Here is a 25,109-nt window from a genome sequence, read left to right as displayed (position 1 = left end):
CTGATTCCTTACCCAGACATTATATCTAAGAGAAACTGATTCCTTACCCAGACATTATATCTAAGAGAAACTGATTCATTACCCAGACATTATAAGAGAAACTGATTCATTACACAGACATTATATCTAAGAGAAACTGATTGGCGCAAGTAGACAACGCTTTCAAGAGGGGATATTAATAAGTGTATTTCTACATTGGCCAGTCAACACATTTTAATATTATATATGGTGTTCCGGGTAGCGGACCATCGACATCTAAAAACTACAACCCCCACAGTCCCCGGCTGCCCGTGGAGTTCCGGGTCGGACCTTCTGACCTGGAGCTGTCCACACGTCCTGATCTCTGAGAGGTGAGCTTCATATCTTATATCTCTACCTCATAGTGTCACGACAGCCAAGAGATTAAACAGTCAAAACAATCACAGACATGTGGTAGTCTTAAAGGCGGATTCGTGATGATCAACATTAGCGATGTAATTGCAGCTGGTTTGAGTTAAAGTGTTGTATTTATAATATGTAACGCTATGGCCGATGTCTACAGAGTTGTGATGCACTGCACATTTAAACCCCGTAACCTTCTGCTGTCCAGATATCTAATCCAGATATCACTCGACCACTTCTGATGACCAGGGCACCAGATCTCTTCTGGTTGCTGATGTTATCGTCACATTATTCTTTAAATGCTACACGTTCACCTGGACACACCTGACTACACCTCTAACCTGTTCTCATTTGACCCCCTCTGTGTATTTGTGTCGATTGAATTCATCTTTCATTTTAAACACGAAACGAACTGTTCAGACCTCGTATCTGCTTGTGTCTACAATACTTAATCTGTGGAGTGCGTGGATTGAAATCCTGGTTTCTCCCACGTATATTCAGTTTTTCTTGTAAGAGGTGATTCCTTATTGGGTGCGTTATTAAAGAGTTGGAGGGCTGAACACTGACCAGTGTCTGAACCTCCGGGGCCAGGTGGATGGGTGCCGTCGGACGCTGTGATGCCCCTGGAAGTGAGATGGCCGTTCCCACAGTGCCCCCCTCTGGGCTGGAGGATCTCCGGCTCGCTGATTATGGGCATGGTGGGATCGTACTCCTACTTCTGGACAAGTATGTTTTACACACACACACACACACACACACACACACACACACACACACACACACACGGCACAATGTGTGCTCATTGTTCCCGACGTCTTCTTGTAGAGTACATGAACTACCTGACGGTCCATAATGGAGAGGCTCTGGTGGACCTGGTGGACCGGCGGCCTGCGGGCACGCCCCTCATCACTCTGTCCAATCACCAGTCCTGTATGGACGACCCACACATCTGGGGTAAGGGCGCAGAAGCAGCGGGACACTGAAGATGGATTCTCTCATGCTCGGGAACATTTAAAAAATGTGACGAAACATTTGTGTGACAGGCCTGCTGCGGCCACGGCAGCTGTGGAACTTCAGGAAGATGCGCTGGTGAGTAAGACTTCCTCGAGGTCCCGTTACATAACACACACACGGTAACCTATGGTGGTTGGCTGATTTGTGATGTCTGTGGCTTCCCACTGGGCAGGACTCCGGCAGCGTCAGACATCTGTTTCACAACGGAGCTCCACTCACGATTTTTCAGTCGTGGCAAGTGTGTTCCTGTGTGTCGAGGTGAGGGCGGGGCAGAGCTACCATCTCCGTCCGGTGACCCCTGGATGTTAGGAGTCAGCGTATGTAGATGTGCTAGCACCTGTATGTGCACACCTTTACTTAAAGACCGGGTAAACCAAATTCAGTATTTTTCTTCTTATCATATTAATTAGGCCTTAAATGTGTCCCTCAAAACATGTAAAAAATATTTTTCCCATTCATCATTTCCTTGAGGAGCTAGGCCTCAGAGAATGTTCTGTGTGCAGGTTTAAAATGGGCGGGTCTACATCGAGGACCGCGTTACGTAAAGCGGTCTTACTCACATAAACCCGCCCCCTGCTGCCCTCTAGGTATAAATACATTAACCGCGCACTAGCATTCTGTGGTTTCACCCGTCTATGGTTTTACCGCTCACGAGTCTGATTTGAATTGTCAGTTTGCAGCTAGCTTGCCCGTTGGACCTCTCCGGTGATGGGCGTGGTTTCCTGGCCTGCAGCGCACACGCCCCCACCGTCCTGAGCCAGGGATTACTGCTCATTTTTCATCAACTTTGAAGCATAATTTTATATACTTCGCGATTTTTTTAGTCCTTCAAATTTGGCAGGGTGGTTAATAATATATTTTCCTGTGGTATTATAAACTCAAAACCCATAATTATTTTTGGTTTACCCGGTCTTTAATACAGTTGTGGTAATGTTATGCTTCTTTGTTTCAAAACTATTGATTTTGAAATGGACAATTGGCCAATATCATATCAAAGTGCTTAATATGATGGGTTAGTACCATTGTTTTTCACCTTGCTACAGTTTAATGATAATTAGGTTAATCACATCAATAATGTTACTGATACCAACAAAAGACAACATTGAAGATTTATTGCAATATTATAAAAAACATAATCCTGGATCATGTATCAACACTATTATATTGATGGTAAAAGCTCTGCTCAATGAGGCTCATAGCGTGGTTCTAATGGCGGCGGTGGTTCCAGGGGATGGAGTCTACCAGAAGGGCATGGATTTCATCCTGGAGCGCCTGAATAAAGGGGAATGGGTTCACATCTTCCCAGAGGGTAAGGACCCTGTTCTGAAGCTCTCTCTCTTATCCTGATGTTTTCCTCTTAACAGCGTCCTTCACTTTGTTCATCTAATAGGGAAGATCAACATGACTGAAGAGCTGATCCGGATCAAATGGGGTGTGTGTGAACATTACTGGTATCCTTTCTGTTCTCTCTTCAGTACTACTTTAGTCTACATAAAGCAGCTTGTGGCTCTTATGTTCATCGTGGTACTGGTTTGTCTTACTATTACTTTAGTACTGTGTCAGGTGGTGTCAGGTGATATGTAAACGATGTGCTGTTTGCAGGTGTGGGCCGGCTGATCGCGGAGTGCTCCGTTAACCCCATCATATTACCTCTGTGGCACGTGGGTCAGTCACACCTCGTTACAAAATCATCTTTCTGATTGGTGGCTGCAACTGTGTGAATACTGGTTCATCCTGGAAATGGGAATCCCGTTTTAACAGTAAAAGTAAAAAGGAAATGCATTAAAACAGAATATTGGGAAAATAACGGCAGGTGAATACGTATATGAAGACTTGAGTTTAGCTATCGGCCTCTCTCCTCTCACTCTCTAGGTATGAGTGACGTTCTGCCCAATGTGACGCCATACATCCCTCAGACCGGTAAGGTAAGCTGCTCTCTGGAACCTCTGAGGTCATTAGGATTTCCACAGGGAGTTATCAACAGGCACAGACCAAAATGCGTCTGGACGCCATTGGCTAGACCGACAACCAATCAGAGCAATGGTGAAATTGTGCTGAGAAAAATACAGCAGACACATGAGGAATGGGATTTGATCCAACAGGACTGAAGGCTTAATATCAGGGGGGTTGAGAGACCACATGATTCAGCAGTGTAGAACAGGTGAATCATAGGACTATGTAAATGAGCTCCAACCAGGTCGCTTACAGGTGAATCGTAGGACTATGTAAATGAGCTCCAACCAGGTCACTTACAGGTGAATCGTAGGACTATGTAAATGAGCTCCAACCAGGTCACTTACAGGTGAATCATAGGACTATGTAAATGAGCTCCAGCAGGGAGCTCACAAGTGAATCATATGTAAACTAGGTGGCTTCATTCTTGTGTTCCAGAAGATCACGGTGCTGGTGGGGAAGGCCTTCAGTGTGGGAGACCTGGTGGAGACGCTCAGGGCAGAGAACCAGAGCCAGGTGACGGTCACACAAGGTCCAGCACCGCCTCAGGAACAAATAAATAAAGGAACTGCTGCTGATATGTTCTTTGGCTTTCCTTAGTTGGTGATGCGAAAGGTCCTGACTGATTTCATCCAGGGGGAGTTCCACAGTCTGAAAGCCCAGGCTGAGGCGCTCCATGGGCAGCTACAGACCAGGTCTTAAGACCCCTCCTGGAGCTCGCTGCACGGCCCCGGGAGGATCTGATAGAGACTAGAGAGGCTGCTGCAGGGCCCCAGATCAAACCCTGGCTCCTGGGACCTCTAGGGGCCTGGTTCACCGCCAGGGACCACGCCACGCAGAACAGTTACTACTCAGGAAGTGTGGAAGTGCTAATTCCACGTTTGACGTTTACTACTGCCTACCTGGGACATGCCTACCAGACTCATGCCTACCAGGTAGCCACCTGGCCATCATCAAGGAGGTCTTTTATATACTGTATCTTTTTTGCAATATGGTTCACTTTCCAAATCAGTTGACAACCAATACTTTCTGAGTAGCAGTTCTGCAGTTCTTTATTTTCTATAATTATATTCAAAATAATTGATTGGGAAAAAAATGTACATGATTCATTTTTTTGAGTTCTTCACACCAGTCAATATTGTAACAACTAAGTGAATTTCTTCATTATAAGTCCTGGAAAAGAAGATGGTTAGTTGTGTTTAAACTTGAAGCATGTGTAGGGTTACCTCTTGGGTCAACGTTTCTCACTGAGCTGCTGTGCGCCTGCACCCTTAGATGTATTCAATCACACGAGATGGCTTTATTTAATGATGAACTGAAGAGAAGTCCACGTTTGAGAAAAATAATGTAAGGATTGTGGCTGGAAAGATGTAGTGATGTACATACTCTTGAAGGAGGTCATTAAATTACCCATGGTATCTTCTCATGCTATCTTCTTATGCTATCTTCTCATGCTATCTCGTCTGGCAGCTGAATCAACCACACACTATTTTGTATCTCAATTATTGCTGGACAGTATCCCTCTGTTTGGTCAACAAGGCAGTTGTACAAAACCAAACAGTAACAAAACCATTTCCTTTAGATGTGTTACCACTTTAGGATAGATGTGTTGACCCCAATATTGGAGTGCTTTACAAACTGTAAGGAGTTATTGCCTTATTATTGCCACACTAAATACATTTGCCAATAAAGAATTTGACCAGATGTTTTCGAAGTTATTTATTTTATGGTATATTTTTTGCCAGAATCAAGTTTTTTTTAAAGTGTATTTTTCGGGGCTTTTCTCAATACCAAGAATGCAAAGAACAGACTTGTGTTCTTGGGGAGAACAGACTTCAGGTCAGCAGAGCACCCTGGGACGTGTGACCCATACAAGTGAAGCTCAGCTGATTCCCCCTCAGCGGTTCCCCTATAATGGTAAACAGGAACCCGCAGTTCAGTTTGGGACACGATGAGATCAGTGTTTTGGGCTGAGAATTGTAGGAAGGATGGGGGCGTGTTACGACCCACTGCAACTTTGTGGTACTGTTTTAAAACCGTTATTTTGTATGTACAGTAAGTGTAAGTTTGGGGAGCCTGGTGCAAAACGTAGGATTTTACTCAAAATAACCTTTGTGTACAATATAGTTTACTATAACCCAGACCTATGATCGGTTTCGCGTTGGTGTCTGGACAGTGCGCACACAGACAACTCAGAGAAGGATGGACGGGTCCTCCGGTCCCACGTGACCTGTAGTGACGTCACCTGTCAAGTGCGTTCTGAAGATGGCGACCAGGAAGATGCGGTTCCTCTCCAGCATCTCGGCGTCGTTCGTCGTGTTATTCACCGTGTGGAACACGGGGAGATGCGACGAGCAGGTGCCCTTGATGCTGTGGACCAGTGCCGGGTGGGTGCGCTTGTGTTTCTGTGTCCTCTCGTGACCTTCGCGGTGTGCAGCGGCTAGCGGCGGGCTAGCCCACAACGCCTCCCACCACCGCAGTCTGCACTCACTTCATTGGATTATTATATTCTATTATTATATTATATTATTTGTGACATTTGAGTTCCGAGCCCGTTGTATAACCATTACCTTCGATTCGTTTGTTTTATACATTATTGGCGCTTATTAATAATCGAATTATGAAAATGCCAACGTAGAAACTGTCAAATGTGGTCTTGTAGTCTGTATTAACCGGCCAGCAGCCCATCACCGATTAAAAATGTTATGTATGTATGTACTGTATGTACTGTAATGTATGTATGTACTGTATGTACTGTATATGCACTGTATGTATGTATGTATGTATGTACTGTAATGTATGTATGTACTGTATGTACTGTATGTACTGTATGCATGTACTGTATGTACTGTAATGTATGTATGTACTGTATGTATCTATGTATGTACTATATGTATGTACTGTATGTACTGTTATGTATGTATGTATGTATGTACTGTATGTATGTATGCCAATCATGCCCCCCCTCACTCCTGATCCTCCCTTGAAGGAGGGACTAGATTTCTTCTAGAGAAGAAGAACGTTTTTTCCTTCCTCTGGGGGCTTGGGTCGGGGGGAGGGCTACTTGGCCTGTGAAGCCCTTTGAGGCTCTACCTGTGACTATACAAATAGAATAGCTGCTGACCTTGACGTCTCCCTCCACCAGGACCTCGCTGCCGTCCCAGGCCCCCCCCGCCGCCGGCCACATCGTGGGACGGGACCAGCTGGACGCCTACCTGCACACCGCCCTCGGGTCTGGACCGCGCAACGTACTGCTCTTCCTCCAGGACAAGGTACGCTCAGGACCAGGGACGCACCAGGGTAGAGGAGTACCAGGGACGCTCATACCAGGGTAGAGGAGTACCAGGGACGCTCATACCAGGGTAGAGGAGTACCAGGGACGCTCATACCAGGGTAGAGGAGTACCAGGGACACTTATACCAGGGTTGAGGAGTACCAGGGTCAGTCAGGACCAGGGACACTCAGACCAGGGTACGCTCAGGACCAGGGACGCACCAGGGTAGAGGAGTACCAGGGACGCTCAGACCAGGGTAGAGGAGTACCAGGGATGGTCAGGACCAGGGATGCTCATACCAGGGTACGGTCAGGACCAGGGACGCTCATACCAGGGTAGAGGAGTACCAGGGACACTACCAGGGTAGAGGAGTACCAGGGACGCTCATACCAGGGTAGAGGAGTACCAGGGACACTACCAGGGTAGAGGAGTACCAGGGACGCTCATACTAGGGTAGAGGAGTACCAGGGACACTACCAGGGTAGAGGAGTACCAGGGACACTACCAGGGTAGAGGAGTACCAGGGACACTACCAGGGTAGAGGAGTACCAGGGATACTACCAGGGTACGCTCAGGACCAGGGACGCTCATACCAGGGTAGAGGAGTACCAGGGACACTACCAGGGATACTACCAGGGTACGCTCAGGACCAGGGACGCTCATACCAGGGTAGAGGAGTACCAGGGACACTACCAGGGTAGAGGAGTACCAGGGACACTACCAGGGTAGAGGAGTACCAGGGACACTACCAGGGTACGCTCAGGACCAGGGACGCTCATACCAGAGTAGAGGAGTACCAGGGACACTACCAGGGTAGAGGAGTACCAGGGACACTACCAGGGTAGAGGAGTACCAGGGACACTACCAGTGTAGAGGAGTACCAGGGACACTACCAGGGTAGAGGAGTACCAGGGATACTACCAGGGTACGCTCAGGACCAGGGACGCTCATACCAGGGTAGAGGAGTACCAGGGACACTACCAGGGTAGAGGAGTACATTTAGTTTTGCACAGAGCGAGAGGTTAAGTATTGGATGTGTTTCTGCTTTCTGTTGTCAGAGGAGCATTGAGGATTTCACTCTCTATGGGGGGGCTTTAAGTATTGAATGTGTTTCTGTTGTCAGATGAGCATTGAGGACTTCACTATCTACGGGGGGGCTTTTGGAAACAAGCAGGACAGTGCTTTCCCAAATCTTGAGGTAAGATGTGTTCCCACTCTGTCTTGTTGTGAAAGGTGATCCTGATTCACGTTTGCGTATGATCTTGATCTTAACAGCCGTTTTCACATATGTCCTCCGTCTTTTCTCTGCGGATCAGGAGGTTAGACAGTGAGGGTCATTCACTTATTCACACTTGATGCCCGATATGCTGACATTGGTGTCACTCAGTCATCAGTAGAATCTCCGGCTGGTTTAGAGGGGCGGGCTGTAAGGGGCTGGATATGACGTAGGGTCTCAGTTTGTTTTGGTTTGACCGCAGACAGCATGGAGGCAGAACGGGCAGAACTCATCGCAATCATCTTAAATGTTGCTGCAGCGATGCATCATATTCTGTTGCATCCACAACATCCGCATCAATCAATGAAAGATTGGAGCATGAGTTACAGACAAATAGAAGAAACAAACAAAAAAGGCTTCGCGAACGACTGCGTTACCAGAGGAAGAGAGCGTCTTTTTGGCTTCATTTCACATCTAACAAACACTGGGACAAATGTAGTTCATCTCTGTGTTTAACTGAGAAAACAGGGAGTGGAAGGACGGGGCCCTATAATGTTCAGCTAACTGTCTGGGAGCCGACAGCAGGAAAGGTGTAACATAAAAATATAAAAAACATTTTCTATATTCGCGTGCAGCTGTGAACTCATGTATTGTAATTTATTGTATGGTGTGTACTTTGAGGGTTACGATAAGACCTATCATTTAGCGTTCACCACGAATGACTCTGAAAAGCAGTGCCACATTTTTATATTTTTAAACCATTCAGCAAACAAAAGGCAACAGGCTGATTATCGATTAGGGTGTGGGTGCCACTCAATGACATGCAAACGTAGACCGAAGCGTCATCAACACGCCCACTCAACTGTGAGTGGGCGTGAAATGCCGACATCCTACTGCTCATTCACATATAAGGTAATTAACATTTTCGCCAGCTAAAATACTACCTGAGGGGTAGTCTTTTTTCAGGAGGTCCAACGTCAGGATAAGTCATTCACATATACGGCTCGTCGGGAGAATAGCGGGAGAATAGACGGTTGTACGTCCATATGTGAAAGCAGCTAATGTAAACCGATATTACCACTTTGACATTTCACACACATGTTTACTGGTCTAGCCAACTAAAACCTCTTAAGTTTCTTTGTTCTGCTGGTTCAAGCTTCAACACTCAGTCCTCACAGTTGAATCCACTTGTGACACTGATCACGTGTGGTCGCTGGCCCGTGTTGGCGGTGTCTTTCCTCCCATGTCCTGTAGGGGGCGCTGCTGTCCTCACCGTCCCCTCTGGTGCTGCCTGCTGTTTCCTGGCCAGCCTCCAACGCAGTGATTGGGGCGTTGCAGGACCAGCTGGAGACCTCCCCTCTTTATATGGACGCTGAAACGCTCGGCCAGCTCAGGCTCAACTCGTCCTCGCCCGCCCTGCTGGTCTTTAGGCTGCCCTATGGCACTGGGTAGGAACACACACACACACACACACACACACACACACACACACACACACACACACACACACACACACACACACACACACACACACACACACACACACACACACACACACACACACACACACACACACACACACACACACACACTTCTTAAGATTGGTTTGCATGAGGCCATAGAGCTTATTGTTCTGCTTGTGGCGTGTGTTCTTGTGTTTTGTCTTGTCGGTTAAATGGATACAGGGTCTCAACTTGTGAGTGAGTTTACTTTGGCTTTCTTTGTGTTGCAGGTCAGATCTGATGTCTGCTAAAGAGATTCTTAGTGGCAATGGTGGGTGCTTATTTATAGTAAAGTGTATTACCCTGATCCTATCCTTCCATGGAATAGATCTTTTTAAGATGAATCATGAGACATCTATGAGACGTCTGCATTCAATTGAATCAAATGTTTGTACCTAGATGAGGTGATTGGCAAGGTGTTGAGCATCATGAAGACCCAGGCTGTCCCCTACGTGGCCATCTACACAGCCCTGCGGCCCTCACAGGTCAGAGCTCCAGGCTACCAGGCCTGTAGCGCTGCCCTGTGAACTGTTTGGAGGAATGATCCAACGTGGCAGCATTGGCCCCATCATGGGCCGTCCTTCCATGTCTCACTGTGTGTGTGTGTGTGTGTGACTGTGTAGGAGGCAGCAGCAGGCCTGTCCCTGGAGGTGGGGCCGGGCGGGGCCCGCTCTCTGCTGCAGGCCCGGGGCAGTCACAAGGAGAGGGAGCGGGAGAGGGAGAGGCAGCGCAAGGTCAAGGAGAAGGCCGGGGTCTACGGCCCCGTGGAGTTCAAGGTGAGCCGGCTCAAACCAAGTGGCTCAGTTTGTAGTGATTCTATGAGCCCATGTTGTCTTGGACCGCTGAGGTACCTGCTGTTATGTTCTGTAACAGCAGGGCTTTTGTTTGATTGAATACATCTGTTTAGATGTTTGTGTGTCTGTTTATCTGTACAGTGGTTTTTTTGTAAATGAGCATTGTGAATCTGCACCGATGTCAACTCTCCTTTTGATTTTTCTCACTTTTAGAAAATGGAATTATATCAATCTAAGGTATTCAGCTTAACAAATACATCATGGAGTCAGTAGAAGCATAGTTGTGATGGAATAAGAGTAGGACCAACCTGGTGTAGCTTAGTGTGATTAACACGTGTTTTAATAGGCTCACTAATCACTTGATATCATTGTTGTTTTCTCACTTTCTCTCTTGACCCCCTGCACTGGGTCTCTCCCTCCCTCTCTCTCTCCCTTCCTCGTACGCCCTTGTTTGTGCTCTCTAATGTGTGTGTGTGTGTGTGTGTGTCCAGGAGCGGGAGAACACCTGCATCCTGCTGTGGGCCACAGGGCTGTCGGTGAGCATCCTGAGGGGGGGCCGCTGGGAGGAGCACGACCTCACCCCGTCCACCTTTGGGGAGGGGGTCACCCCCAAACTGCACGGCTCAGCGTGTGACCAGACCAGGGCCAGGTAGGAGGGGGCAGTGCTACAGGACTGCTCTGTTGATTCAACTGTGTGCTTTTAACGTTTGGTTCTTCTCCCCTTCCACCTGCTGCCCGGCTGCTGCTGGTCAGGCTGGTTCTGAACTACGAAGGTGTGCTGGGCCATCGTAGCTTCAAGCTGATGTGAGTGACACCCCGGCTGCCTGTAGACACCTCTGTACCACTACACCTCTGTACCACTACACCTCTACACCTCTGTACCACTACACCTCTGTACCACTACACCTCTACACCTCTACACCTCTGTACCACTACACCTCTACCACTACACCTCTACCACTACACCTCTACACCACTACACCTCTGTACCACTACACCTCTGTACCTCTACACCTCTGTACCACTACACCACTACACCTCTGTACCACTACACCTCTGTACCTCTACACCTCTGTACCACTACACCTCTGTACCACTACACCTCTGTACCACTACACCTCTGTACCACTACACCTCTGTACCACTACACCTCTACCACTACACCTCTACCTCTACACCTCTGTACCACTACACCTCTGTACCTCTACACCTCTGTACCACTACACCTCTGTACCTCTACACCTCTGTACCACTACACCTCTGTACCTCTACACCTCTACACCACTACACCTCTGTACCTCTACACCTCTGTACCTCTACACCTCTGTACCACTACACCTCTGTACCACTACACCTCTGTACCACTACACCTCTGTACCACTACACCTCTGTACCTCTACACCTCTGTACCTCTACACCTCTACACCACTACACCTCTGTACCACTACACCTCTGTACCTCTACACCTCTGTACCTCTGTACCACTACACCTCTGTACCTCTACACCTCTGTACCTCTACACCTCTGTACCTCTGTACCACTACACCTCTGTACCACTACACCTCTGTACCTCTGTACCTCTACACCTCTGTACCACTACACCTCTGTACCACTACACCTCTGTACCTCTACACCTCTGTACCTCTGTACCACTACACCTCTGTACCTCTACACCTCTGTACCACTACACCTCTGTACCTCTACACCTCTGTACCACTACACCTCTACCACTACACCTCTGTACCACTACACCTCTACACCTCTGTACCTCTACACCACTACACCTCTGTACCACTACACCTCTGTACCTCTACACCTCTGTACCACTACACCTCTGTACCTCTACACCTCTGTACCACTACACCTCTGTACCTCTACACCTCTGTACCACTACACCTCTGTACCTCTACACCTCTGTACCACTACACCTCTGTACCTCTACACCTCTGTACCACTACACCTCTGTACCTCTACACCTCTGTACCTCTACACCTCTACACCACTACACCTCTGTACCACTACACCTCTGTACCTCTACCTCTACACCTCTGTACCTCTACACCTCTGTACCTCTACACCTCTGTACCACTACACCTCTGTACCTCTACACCTCTGTACCACTACACCTCTGTACCACTACACCTCTGTACCACTACACCTCTGTACCTCTACACCTCTGTACCTCTGTACCTCTACACCTCTACCACTACACCTCTGTACCTCTACACCTCTGTACCACTACACCTCTGTACCTCTACACCTCTACACCACTACACCTCTGTACCTCTACACCTCTGTACCACTACACCTCTGTACCTCTACACCTCTGTACCACTACACCTCTGTACCTCTACACCTCTGTACCTCTACACCTCTGTACCTCTACACCTCTGTACCACTACACCTCTGTACCTCTACACCTCTGTACCTCTACACCTCTGTACCACTACACCTCTGTACCACTACACCTCTGTACCACTACACCTCTGTACCTCTGTACCACTACACCTCTGTACCTCTACACCTCTGTACCACTACACCTCTGTACCACTACACCTCTGTACCACTACACCTCTGTACCACTACACCACTACACCTCTGTACCTCTACACCTCTACCACTACACCTCTGTACCACTACACCTCTGTACCTCTACACCTCTGTACCTCTACACCTCTGTACCACTACACCTCTGTACCTCTACACCTCTGTACCTCTACACCTCTGTACCACTACACCTCTGTACCTCTACACCTCTGTACCTCTGTACCACTACACCTCTGTACCTCTACACCTCTGTACCACTACACCTCTACACCTCTGTACCTCTGTACCTCTACACCTCTGTACCTCTGTACCTCTACACCTCTGTACCTCTACACCTCTACACCTCTACACCTCTACACCTCTGTACCTCTACACCTCTGTACCACTACACCTCTGTACCTCTACACCTCTACCACTACACCTCTGTACCTCTACACCTCTACCACTACACCTCTGTACCTCTACACCTCTGTACCACTACACCTCTGTACCTCTACACCTCTACACCTCTGTACCACTACACCTCTGTACCTCTACACCTCTGTACCACTACACCTCTGTACCTCTACACCTCTACCACTACACCTCTGTACCTCTACACCTCTGTACCTCTACACCTCTGTACCTCTACCACTACACCTCTGTACCTCTACCACTACACCTCTGTACCTCTACACCTCTGTACCACTACACCTCTGTACCACTACACCTCTACACCTCTGTACCACTACACCTCTGTACCACTACACCTCTGTACCACTACACCTCTGTACCTCTACACCTCTGTACCACTACACCTCTGTACCTCTACACCTCTGTACCTCTACACCTCTGTACCTCTACACCTCTGTACCACTACACCTCTGTACCTCTACCACTACACCTCTGTACCACTACACCTCTGTACCACTACACCTCTGTACCACTACACCTCTGTACCACTACACCTCTGTACCACTACACCTCTGTACCGCTACACCTCTGTACCTCTGTACCACTACACCTCTGTACCTCTGTACCTCTACACCTCTGTACCGCTCCACCCTCCTGTGTGGAGGCTGTAATCCCACATGTCTGACCGCTGGTGGTGCGTGTGTGTCGTACAGCTTCGCCATGAGCCAGCGTCACTACCAGGTGTCGGCCCGCCGCTGGTTCACCATGGACCAGGTGGAGCTGGAGTACGACGGGACCAAAGCCACCTTCAACGGCAGCCGCAGCATCTACGCCCCCGCCGAGTACTCGTACCGCTGCGACTCGGTCAGCAGCTTCCGCTGGCCCGCCCTGGTGCCCCGCTCCGCCAAGGACCCGGCCAACCAGTGGAGGGTCTCCTTTGAGGACCTCCAGGTACGCACTGGGAGAGACTGCTGCTAGCACGGGGTCATCCACCTTCAGTTCAAAAAAGCTTTATTGGTATGAGAAACAAACATGTACATAGCCAAAGGAGGTAATAAAGAGGTCATTGTATAGTAAAAGTGAAATGTGGGATAATGTTAAAATTCCAGTACCTCCTATACACAGATAAATTAAAGATACACTCTAAATACACAGTATTTACAACATGGAGGACGAGTGCGATAGTGCAATCATTGTGTGAAGAGTGAGTCCAGGGGATGAGTCTGTTTACGGGGACTTTGAGGTCCTCCTCTCATCAGGGGATGAGTCTGTTTACGGGGACTTTGAGGTCCTCCTCTCATCAGGGGACGAGTCTGTTTACGGGGACTTTGAGGTCCTCCTCTCATCAGGGGATGAGTCTGTTTACGGGGACTTGTCCTCCTCTCATCAGGGGATGAGTCTGTTTACGGGGACTTGTCCTCCTCTCATCAGGGGATGAGTCTGGCTGTGTGACGTGGCAGTGTGTTAGCATGTGGAGTGTGTTTAAAGTCCTCTTCCTCCCTACAGATCCAGGGCTTCAACGTCTCAGGACAGGACTTCTCGTACGCCAGCGACTGCGCCGGCTTCTTCAGCCCGGGGATCTGGATGGGCCTGATGACAAGTCTCCTCATGGTGCTGGTGCTGACCTACGGGCTGCACATGATCATGCAGCTGCGCACCATGGACCGCTTTGACGACCCCAAGGGCCCCGCCATCTCTGTGCCCCTGACAGAGTGAGCTCTGCTCCGCGTCTCCCAGGGCCCTCGAGGGCCTCCCCAGTGCTCCCAGTCCCCCATCCCCTCTTCATTCCACTGTAGTTAGGTGTAACGCTAGAGTAGAACAAAATGCTATTTTGAATAAGGGCATTTCATCACTGGGTTGTGGGTTACAACTGTACACTAAGGGGAACAGAAATATACAGCGTACGCTACAAAAGCTATTTATTGGAGATGTTGTTTGAGGTGTTTTTGTGTTTACATTAGTGTTAATTGATGTGTCAACAAGTTGTATTTATTTATTTATTTTGAATGACTGAAGTAACACACAAGATGTGTCTGTAAAGGGAATTCCTAGTTTACAATAGTGTATCAATGTCCTGGAACAAGGGAGGTTTGAGTAACAAACTGGAAGTGACCAAGAAAATGTACAAACTAAGGTTGATGGTACTATTTCGCTCAAACAATCCATCTAAAGCACTACCAGTGGTTTTTGTATTATTTGATTTATGTGATGTATGAATTGTGGTGAATGCTGTTCTTAAGAGGTCCTGGATGTGGTCCTGTGTTGTACTGCTGGTGTGAAACTCAATAAATGTGTGGAGGAAGATCACGGCTCAGAGATTCTCCCCTTGCATATATTATATATTATATATATCCAACACAACAGTCCTCAGTCAGCACTCTTTCTTACCTGGCTCAGGGTTAGGGTTAGTTAGGGTTAGTTAGGGTTAGTCCACTGGTTGTTTTCAGACCAGGAACCCTGTGTCCTTGGAACTGTGGCTTAATCCTGGGAATATATAAATAATTGCATATTATTAATATATTATTATGCCTTGGCTATTAAGTGCAATATAAATGAATGGCATATTTCAAGTTTGATCTATCATAAGTTTAAACTTGACCACTGCTCTGCACCATTGGTTTGGCGAGAAGGGGGCTGCTCCCTTTGGCCCTGAGGACAGCCGTCTACACAAGCCGTCAGGCTCCAGGCTGTTCCTGACGGCGTTCAGAACTGACACTGATGTAAGGACAGCCATGGAGCTGTTTTCTATTGCACATTGATAAGTAACGTGTAGCTGAGCACAGAAATGGACAGCATGAGTAGGAAAACACAAGTGAACGTGAATCAATTTAACCCACTCTAACTTTCTCCATTCATCATGAGGAAAATACTTCTATTAATATTGTTTCATGATAAAAAACTAGTAGAAAAAAAGTAGAAGCCCTTAGGTAACCCCTACAGACACGGCAGGAGGCCGAAGCCCTTCTGACCGGACTTCTCCAGCCGGTCTTCAGTTCCTAGGAAAAGGATCTGAAAGACAGTGAGCAGGTTCTCTATATTCCAGCAGTGGTTCGTCTCACCTGTTGTGCTTACACGCCTGCAGCCCATCAACTCAATTAAACTAACAGTACTAACTCTGGTTTCCCATCCACTCATCGCCAGAACTTTGTCTACTCTATATATTCCTAATAATCCTAACCTTGGATCTCTTGTGCCTAGAATCTCAAACCCTGAGAACTGAACCTGAACCTGGCACTGAGAAATTGCCTGTTCCACCGTTTTCCATATTCAATAAACAGTTTGGTTTGACCTTGACCATTGTGTGTGGTGTGTTTGGGTTCCCTAGTCTGACCATAACAGGCCATCTGCATTCTCCATGGAGGCAGGAAAAGTACACGGCCAGCATTTATTTTGATGACAAGCGGCGTCAAAGATAACCAGTCATACAGAGAATACCTTTTAATCTTTTCAGTGTGTGAAGTTATTCTAAATCAAATATGCCTTTGTCTTCGATGCTGCTATTCTGCTAGGTATATCAATGTTGATAAGCAATACACTGAGCTGTGTGATGGAGAATCTGTTTGAGGTAATGGTATACGTTGGAGAAGATCCATCTATATATATATATATTTGATAAATTAATTATTTTATTGAAATGTAACAAGAAAAATTGACTGGGGCAGCTAGGGGCCGACTGACGCAAAACGTTGAAAAAAGTGGATTTTTTTTATAGGGACAAACATTAACAAGTTTCTCCTACGGCGGATTGATAGTTTTATCGATTGAACAGAAAGAAACACACTTTACTTTACCACAGCATTGGCCGACTGAACGCCAGATATATTTTAAGCATTGGACTTAATGCCACATAAATATATAATTGTTTTTTTAAATGTTTGCAACGTTTAAAAGTTCAGGATAAAGTATATTCCTCTACTGGTGTTTAATAGCCTTTTGAGGCAGTGTTGTAATATGTAATGGGGCCAATAAAGCTTATTATCACAGTCACCATGTCTGGACACATTTGTATGCAGTCACATGTTACTAAACACCCCCCAATCAAAACAACGCATTAGTTTGATCTACACATGCTGCCTCACCATTATAAAAGTCTCACATGAAGATTATAGTATTGTGTTTAACTTCCTGTCAACATGCTCAGGGCTGAATCGTTTCAGAACGGGTCCAATAGTCTTATTTGGTCGTGTGCAGTCCATTGAGATGATGCAAAATAGGCTCAATTCAATTTTACGCAGTCCGAGCTTAGGAAAGTATAGCAATGGTGATATTTAGTGAGTGACTGGCATGCAACATGCGCCGCTCTTGTGAACGTCGTTTGGAAGTGTCTCTGCAGTCCCTCGAGTGTGGCGGTTGCAATAAGTTCAATTTGTTTCCTCCAATACCCTTTACATTCTGAATGGAAAGTAAAATATGAATTATACAAAATATAAATACACAGAACAAATATTGAGATTGTAATGTCCACTAAGCTGGTTGAAACAACAGAATTAAGCCACCACTTTGCCCCAGGTGTTAAGTCTACTTGTATCCACCCCGTTTCTCAGCCAGGTCTGGAACGTAGACCCAGACCTGAGGTCCATTCACATCATTCAGGTCTGACTGAGCAGGGCCATGAGAATGATGTACAGAGTCAATGGAAAGAGGACGCGTAGAGGAGAGTTGTTATCAAAGCCACTTTAATAGGTTTGTAATGCGGCCTCAGAGCCAGCAGCTCTAGTTGGCGTGCAGGGCCTTCCACCTGGTCAGGGGCCCTCTGCTGGGGATGTACTTCACCCCACAGCCATCAGAGATCAGACGCTTCTCAGCCATCATCTCATCAAAGTCGGTTGCGTTGAACTTGGTGAAGCCGTACTTCTTGGAGATGTGAATCTGAGGGCAGAGACCGTTCAGGTTAGATCAGAACAATCTTCACTGTCATGGACGATGACCACCGGTCCCCCACGTTGAATCAAGTGGGCCCTAGGACTCTAGTGGATCTGTCTCAATGGTCCCTTTAAAGCACTGTGCACCGCCCAGGACACAAACCAAAGACCCACTGCAGCCTCTGCACACAGGGATACCGTCAGCTTAATTGACGCAGGATTTGATAAAAAGGTGCAGAAGATTACAAAGACAAACCTTCTGGCGTCCGGGGAACTTGAACTTGGCTCTGCGGAGAGCCTCGACAACGTGCTCCTTGTTGTTGGCCTTGGTGCGCACGGACATGATCACCTGTCCGATGCGCACGCGCGCCACGGTGCCCAGGGGCTTCCCGAAGGCTCCGCGCATCCCCGTCTGGAGCCTGGAGACACAGGACAGTCAGCCGCAGCATGGGACCCCCCCGGGGCCACGGGGCCGACCCGCTACTCAGCCCCAGGACCCCAGCCCTGGCGCGCCAAGAGCCACAGATGGACTCATGTGCCGCCCTGCTGGCGTCTCAGTGCTCACCTATCAGCTCCGGCACAGGACAACATTTTGTTGATGCGGATGACGTGGAAGGGGTGGAGCCGTACGCGGATGTGGAAGCCATCCTTACCGCAGGTCTTCACCATGTACTTGTTAGCGCAGATACGAGCGGCCTCCAGAGCTGCACACAGCGGGGGGGGGGGGGGGCATTTTAGTCACATGTTTTTGATTGACAGGTGACCTGCCTGTGTGCTCTGTATTCAAGCACATCTCAACATTCTCTTTATACGTCTTGATTCAATTTATAACGCGGTTCAACACCCACCTTCTGAGGACAGCTGCTCGTACTCGTCAGAGACCATGTGGCCACACAGAGGGAACTCATCAACCTTGGCCTTCTTCCTGCCCAAGTCAAAGATTCTGATCTTAGGGTCTGAGTGAATCAAAAGAAAGCAGAATATTGATATTCATATCGTTATGAAACACAATCACGGTTGGAGGATAAACCAAAACAAATGTCTCAAGGGTCCCTTTAAAGCACCGCCCGGCCGAGGACACGAACCAAAGAGCCGCTGACTGCAGCCTCTGCACCGCGACCCGTCAGCTTAACAGACCGCAAGGTTACATAAGAAAGACGTGTTGATTCACTCACCGGGGACACCCCTACAGAAACGGGACTTGGGGTACGGCTTGTTCTTGCAGTATCTGTAACTATAGGAAACAAACAGTGAGAACAAACTTACAACAGAACCCATCGCACAACTCCACCAATGGCATTTTCAATATCCACCCATCTGCGAGACATTCCCCCCGCTGTGAGGATGCCCTTGTTGGCTTTTTGACAAGACCAAGAACCGAAGGAAAAGGGTCAGCGAACTGACGGTCCCTGGATTCTTGGTTTGGTCATTTCAGAACATCCACACGCCAGGGCTCTGGTCATGTAGCTACATGCTAGCATTCGTTAGCTTAGCGCCACTACTACTACAGTTACAGAAACCAACCATGACAATAGTACTGGAGGATTCACTGGCTGTTCCAGTCCCGTTTCATTAACATTACACTGAAGCAGCGGGCCGTGCGGCCGCGCAGCCCCGCGGGCCGCCGGGCCGCGCGCCGCCACATGGAGGGCCGCGCCGCCTCCATTTCGCCGCACGGAGCGGCTCTACGGCCTAAAGGACTTACCACCGGGCTGGACGGCGGCCCATGGTTGCGATCTGTAAAGTAACGAATACGATCTCCGTTAGCGTGTCAAATCAATACAACTAGGTCGGAAATACTTTTATTATTCCAATTTTTGGACGAGTGTCGGAGAAGGAGCTGCCACCACGCACTCACCTAATGGAGGAAAGGAAGTCCTCCGCACTTCCGCTGCCTCATATCCGGCAGAAAAAGGGACGTAACTTTATTGACAAATCATTGCTTTATTTTGATGTATATTTTGGTTGTTAACAAGTAGTTAGTAGTAGAACAATTGCAATGTAAGCTTTTTATTTTTTTTTATTTTTACCTATTTCCAATACATATATTTAGTTTTATAATTTCGAAAGAATGCCGGGAAGTACTGTGAATTATTCTAGGGGGCGACAAAAGTCAGATGTGACCAGTGTTGCCAACTTGCCAGATTGGGCCAGATTTTTGACAGGTATCCTGTCTGGAGCTGTGTTCGAAATTGTTCCCAATTCACTCACTCACTATTCCCTATATAGTGTTTATGACATAGTGAACTATATAGGGAATGAACAAACAAGAATTCTGACACTACGCTGAACATTTCTTAACATCATTTGCGTCAGTAAACACGACTGCATTGCATTGTGGTAGACGGGAGTAACATGTAGGGAACATTGTTTGTTCACTCACATTTTGGGTATTTTAACGCTGAGAATTCGAACACCACTACAAAATGGCAAGCACCCTATATAGTGCACTATATCCATGATGGGGAACGATTACACAGCTTGCGACTGCCAGAGTCGGAGCCAGAGTCCATCTCACCAGATTAACCTCCATCTCAGAGGACCATGCAACCATCTCCCCACCACCCTACACCACCCTCTCTCCAGAACTCCCCCTCACCCCATCCACTCACCTGCCTCTCCCACTCCCAACCCCCACAAGAAGAAAGTCATCCACATAGAAGCACAGGTCATTCACACCCATAACTCTCAACCAGAACCCACCACACCCTACACCCCCACACCACCACACCCCCCAGACCTCTCCTTACACCACACACACGCACCAACCTCACTGTGGACCTCGCTGACACCATCTCACAAAAATCTATCCATGACGACCCCAGACACCCGCGACAGGTTCCACAGGCTGAACACAGACCCCCCCTCAAAGGCCCCCGGTGACTCCACAGACACTGCCTTTCAGGTTACACACGGTTCTGAGGGCTCTGACGCAGGTGAACCCCCATAAGGCCATGGGACCAGACGGCGTTCATCCCGGAGTCTTGAAGGCCTGTGGGGATCCACTAGCAGGTGTGTATGCTGACATTTTCGATCTGTCCCTATCCCAGGCAGTGGTCCCACGAGTGTCTAAATCATCCATCATCATAGCGGTTACAAAAAAGCCAAACTCATCAACACTAAATGACCTCAGGCCGGTGGCGCTAACACCAGCCCCCATGAAGTGCCTAGAAAAGCTGGTTCTCACCCACATAAACACCACAATACCGGACACTGTCGACCCGGCCCAGTTTGCATACCGCCCCAACCGATCAGTGGATGACGCGGTGGCCATAGCCCTACATCACACTTTACAACACCTGGACAACAGCAGAACATATGTCAGGATGCTTTTCCTGGACTATAGCGCTGCCTTCAACACGATCCGCCCGGGCAAGCTGATTGGCAAACTGACAGACCTCGTGTCCCGACTCCCACCTGTAACTGGATTTTAGACTTCCTGATTGAAAGACCACAGGTGGTGAGAGTGGAAGGGCGGGTGTCTGCTCATAGTCAGCACAGGTTCACCACAGGGCTGCTGCCTCAGTCCCAAACTCTTCACCCTCTACACGCATGATTGTGCCTCCACACAAGACAACACCATCGTCATCAGATATGCTGATGACACTACCGTCCTGGGCCTCGTCAAGGGGGGTGACGAGTCAGGCTACAGGAGTGCCATTGAGGACATTCTTGTCTACGGAGAGGAGAATGACCTCATCCTCAACATGGCCAAAACAAGGGAGGTGATAGCAGACTTCAGGAGGAGTCCTGCCCCCCTGCAGCCTCTCACCATCCAAGGGACTGAGGTGGAGAGGGCGGACAGCCACAGATTCCTGGGACTGCAGGTGACATCTGACCTGAGCTGGTCTTTAAACACTGCTGCCACAGTGAAAAAAGCCCAGCAGCGGCTGTATTTTATCAGACTGCTCAGGAAATCGTGACTGAACCAGCGCCCTCTCACCCTGGCCTACAGTGGACTTGTTGAGAGCATTCTCACCAGGTATCACTGTTTAGTATGGGAATACCACACAGGCAGAGAGGAGGTCTCTCCAAAGGGTCATAAAAACTGCAGAGAGGATTATTGGGACCACACTTCCCTCTATGGACTCTATTTACAGCCAGCGCTGCTGGAAAAGGGCAGAGAGAATCATCAGAGACTCCCTCCACCCAGCTCACCCTCTACTCAAACACAAACAATGCAAATACAGCCTCAGACACAGTAGAGCGGACAGTCTCATCACACACACAACAAGATTCCTCAACAGCTTCTTCCCTGCCACAGTGAGACTGATGGCAAAAAGAAATTACACCTGATCCCAATTCCACACAAAAAATACAATGTGCAATATCCCTCACCACCCCACCCCCACTTCCTATGTGCAATAACGCTGCTAAAATGGTTGTACAGTATGGTTAAAAAGTTGAAAAGCTAAGTATAAAGGTGCAATCTGTTCTTATCTAATTTTTTTAATGTTTTATATGTGTATCACTTCTTACTGTGGTGCTCTCTCTGCAATGCTGCAATCAATTTTTCCTCAACCCAACTTTTTAAAATTTGTATGATGTTTTATTATTACTATTTATTGTGCTGCTCTCTCTCTCTCTCTCTCTCTCTCTCTCTCTCTCTCTCTCTCTCTCTCTCTCTCTCTCTCTCTCTCTCTCTCTCTCTCTTTCCTTGTTTTTCTCTGAACTTGACTTGGGAAGCCCTGCACTAGAGTTACTGTGTTTAGGTTTTTGCCCAAATGGCGAATAAAAAACCTTTGACCTTTTGACCTTTGACCATAAGGTAAGGGCGGGCAATAGGTTGCAGGATTGGTCATACCTAGGACAGAAACCCACACTCATCATCGGCGACTCCAACCTCCCCCACATACACACGCACACATACAAATAGACAGTTACCCCGGGGCCACCATAGGACACATCCTACATATCCTTCAGAAAACACCAACACATACTCACGCACAAACAGTCATCCTCTCTATCGCCATCAACAACATGAACCATAACCCTGAACTCACATCCATCAAACAAATATCTGCACTTCACAAACAGGCACTCACCACATTCCCTAACGCCACCATCCACATCCCCGTCATCAACCACTCACCGTCACTCTGAAACAACAGCAGAACCTCCGCTCACTCAACACATAGTCACCTATCTCAGCCCCCTGCTAGAAATCCCACACAACACCTTCATCAGTCAACATGCACTGGACACCAAACACAGCACAACACATCCTCGCGCATTGGTGCACACAGTTGAATTTCCGTTAACACATAACCTCACACAGGACACCCCCACTACACCACCATCCACCACACACAGGACACCCCCACTACACCACCATCCACCACACACAGGACACCCCCACTACACCACCATCCACCACACACAGGACACCCCCACTACACCACCATCCACCACACACAGGACACTCCCACTCCCCCTAACCCCCAACCCCCCACTGCAGACAGAATCAGACATATCCAGTACTCTCCACCATCCACCCCAGTTACCTCAGGGACACCACTCACTTCCTCGACAAAATCAGGTCCATGGCGGTTCCCCCTCACACACACCTCTTCACCATAGATATAGACAGCCTATACACAAATATAGACCTCACTTTAGGTACAGATTCAATAAAGAAAACCTTCAACAATAACCCGGACCCACTCAGACCCGACACCCACCTCCTACAACTCCTACACACCTGCCTCACCACCAACAACTTCACCTTTGACAGGAAGGATTACTTAGAAATCCAGGGAACCGCCATGGGCCAAAGGTTTGCACCCTCCTACACCAACATCTACATGAGCGAGTGGGAGCGGGGAGCACTTCACAAATGCACACACAAACCTCTTTTATTACATCTTGATGACATCATAGGGGCATGGACACACAACATCTCACTTTTCCCACAATTCATTCACACACTCAACACTCACCAGACACAATTAAGGTCAAAATAGACACAACACAGGTACATTTTCTAGACACCACAGTTACACTACAGCCCCACTCAGACCTCACACACAAAACACTCACCACACCAGGGTCTACTTCAAACCCACGGACACACTCACTCCTTCACAAACACAGCTATCACCCAAAACACACATTTAGGGGCATCATCAAATCACAAATCATCCGCTACCACAGAATCTGCACCCATCACACGGACCTCCAGCCCGCCATCAGCACACTCTTCACAGCACTCAGGGCACGTGGGTACAGCGAAAGGTTTCTCAGGACAATCAAAACAGACGCACTGTCACAACTCCACACACCACGCCAAACACTACACCGACTCCACACCAGCTACCCCACCACTATCCTCCACCCTACATCCCATACAACACACACACACCACCCTAACACCACCACTATCCTCCACCCTACATCCCATACAACACACACACACCACCCTAACACCACCACTATCCTCCACCCTACATCCCATACAACACACACACACCACCCTAACACCACCACTATCCTCCACCCTACATCCCATACAACACACACACACCACCCTAACACCACCACTATCCTCCACCCTACATCCCATACAACACACACACACACACACCACCCTAACACCACCACTATCCTCCACCCTACATCCCATACAACACACACACACACACACCACCCTAACACCACCACTATCCTCCACCCTACATCCCATACAACACACACACACCACCCTAACACCACCACTATCCTCCACCCTACATCCCATACAACACACACACACACCACCCTAACACCACCACTATCCTCCACCCTACATCCCATACAACACACACACACACACACCACCCTAACACCACCACTATCCTCCACCCTACATCCCATACAACACACACACACCACCCTAACACCACCACTATCCTCCACCCTACATCCCATACAACACACACACACACACACCACACTAACACCACCACTATCCTCCACCCTACATCCCATACAACACACACACACCACCCTAACACCACCACTATCCTCCACCCTACATCCCATACAACACACACACACACACACACACACCACCCTAACACCACCACTATCCTCCACCCTACATCCCATACAACACACACACACACCACCCTAACACCACCACTATCCTCCACCCTACATCCCATACAACACACACACACACCACCCTAACACCAC

The 25,109-nt window shown here is 48.2% G+C and overlaps 3 protein-coding genes and 2 non-coding genes across 8 annotated transcripts; 2 read left to right on the top strand and 3 right to left on the bottom strand.

Moving 5' to 3' along the window:
• Positions 1-298: 298 nt before the first annotated feature.
• On the top strand, positions 299-5,052 carry tafazzin (tafazzin, phospholipid-lysophospholipid transacylase). Of its 4 annotated transcripts, none has more exons than XM_084479203.1 (11): positions 299-350; positions 973-1,107; positions 1,207-1,335; positions 1,425-1,470; positions 1,568-1,653; positions 2,624-2,704; positions 2,786-2,827; positions 2,998-3,060; positions 3,268-3,320; positions 3,790-3,864; positions 3,949-5,052. In XM_084479203.1, the coding sequence occupies exons 2-11, from the start codon at positions 999-1,001 to the stop codon at positions 4,048-4,050; spliced, it is 786 nt and encodes a 261-aa protein (XP_084335329.1). In that variant the 5' UTR covers positions 299-350; positions 973-998; the 3' UTR covers positions 4,051-5,052. The 4 variants fall into 4 exon arrangements, with proteins under 4 accessions (XP_084335329.1, XP_084335328.1, XP_084335326.1 ...); XM_084479202.1 differs by having other exon boundaries at positions 3,787-3,864; XM_084479200.1 differs by having other exon boundaries at positions 973-1,335; positions 3,787-3,864.
• A 561-nt stretch (positions 5,053-5,613) lies between these two features.
• atp6ap1a (ATPase H+ transporting accessory protein 1a) lies at positions 5,614-15,372 on the top strand (the record flags this gene model as incomplete). Its single annotated transcript, XM_084479580.1, has 11 exons — positions 5,614-5,735; positions 6,494-6,620; positions 7,746-7,820; positions 9,093-9,286; positions 9,571-9,611; positions 9,740-9,825; positions 9,964-10,116; positions 10,626-10,783; positions 10,888-10,938; positions 13,788-14,025; positions 14,581-15,372. 11 exons carry the CDS (start codon positions 5,614-5,616, stop codon positions 14,788-14,790), a joined length of 1,455 nt encoding a protein of 484 aa, XP_084335706.1. The 3' UTR covers positions 14,791-15,372.
• Positions 15,373-17,733: 2,361 nt separating this feature from the next.
• Positions 17,734-19,773, bottom strand: rpl10 (ribosomal protein L10). The gene is made up of 6 exons (XM_084479399.1): positions 19,642-19,773; positions 19,112-19,170; positions 18,785-18,892; positions 18,502-18,640; positions 18,193-18,355; positions 17,734-17,943 (listed from the first exon to the last, which is right to left on the bottom strand). Exons 1-6 carry the CDS (start codon positions 19,662-19,664, stop codon positions 17,788-17,790), a joined length of 648 nt encoding a protein of 215 aa, XP_084335525.1. The 5' UTR covers positions 19,665-19,773; the 3' UTR covers positions 17,734-17,787.
• Positions 18,049-18,154, bottom strand: LOC311360301 (small nucleolar RNA SNORA70). The gene has a single exon (XR_014638395.1). It is a non-coding gene; the product is annotated as a small nucleolar RNA SNORA70 (small nucleolar RNA).
• On the bottom strand, positions 18,973-19,078 carry LOC311360302 (small nucleolar RNA SNORA70). The gene has a single exon (XR_014638396.1). It is a non-coding gene; the product is annotated as a small nucleolar RNA SNORA70 (small nucleolar RNA).
• Positions 19,774-25,109: the final 5,336 nt, after the last annotated feature.

This window comes from Micromesistius poutassou, assembly GCF_964030765.1.
Source record: "Micromesistius poutassou genome assembly, chromosome: 15".
Taxonomy (NCBI): domain Eukaryota; kingdom Metazoa; phylum Chordata; class Actinopteri; order Gadiformes; family Gadidae; genus Micromesistius; species Micromesistius poutassou.
The sequence above is the reverse complement of the archived record's forward strand: the minus strand, read 5'-3'. Positions and strand labels throughout refer to the sequence as shown.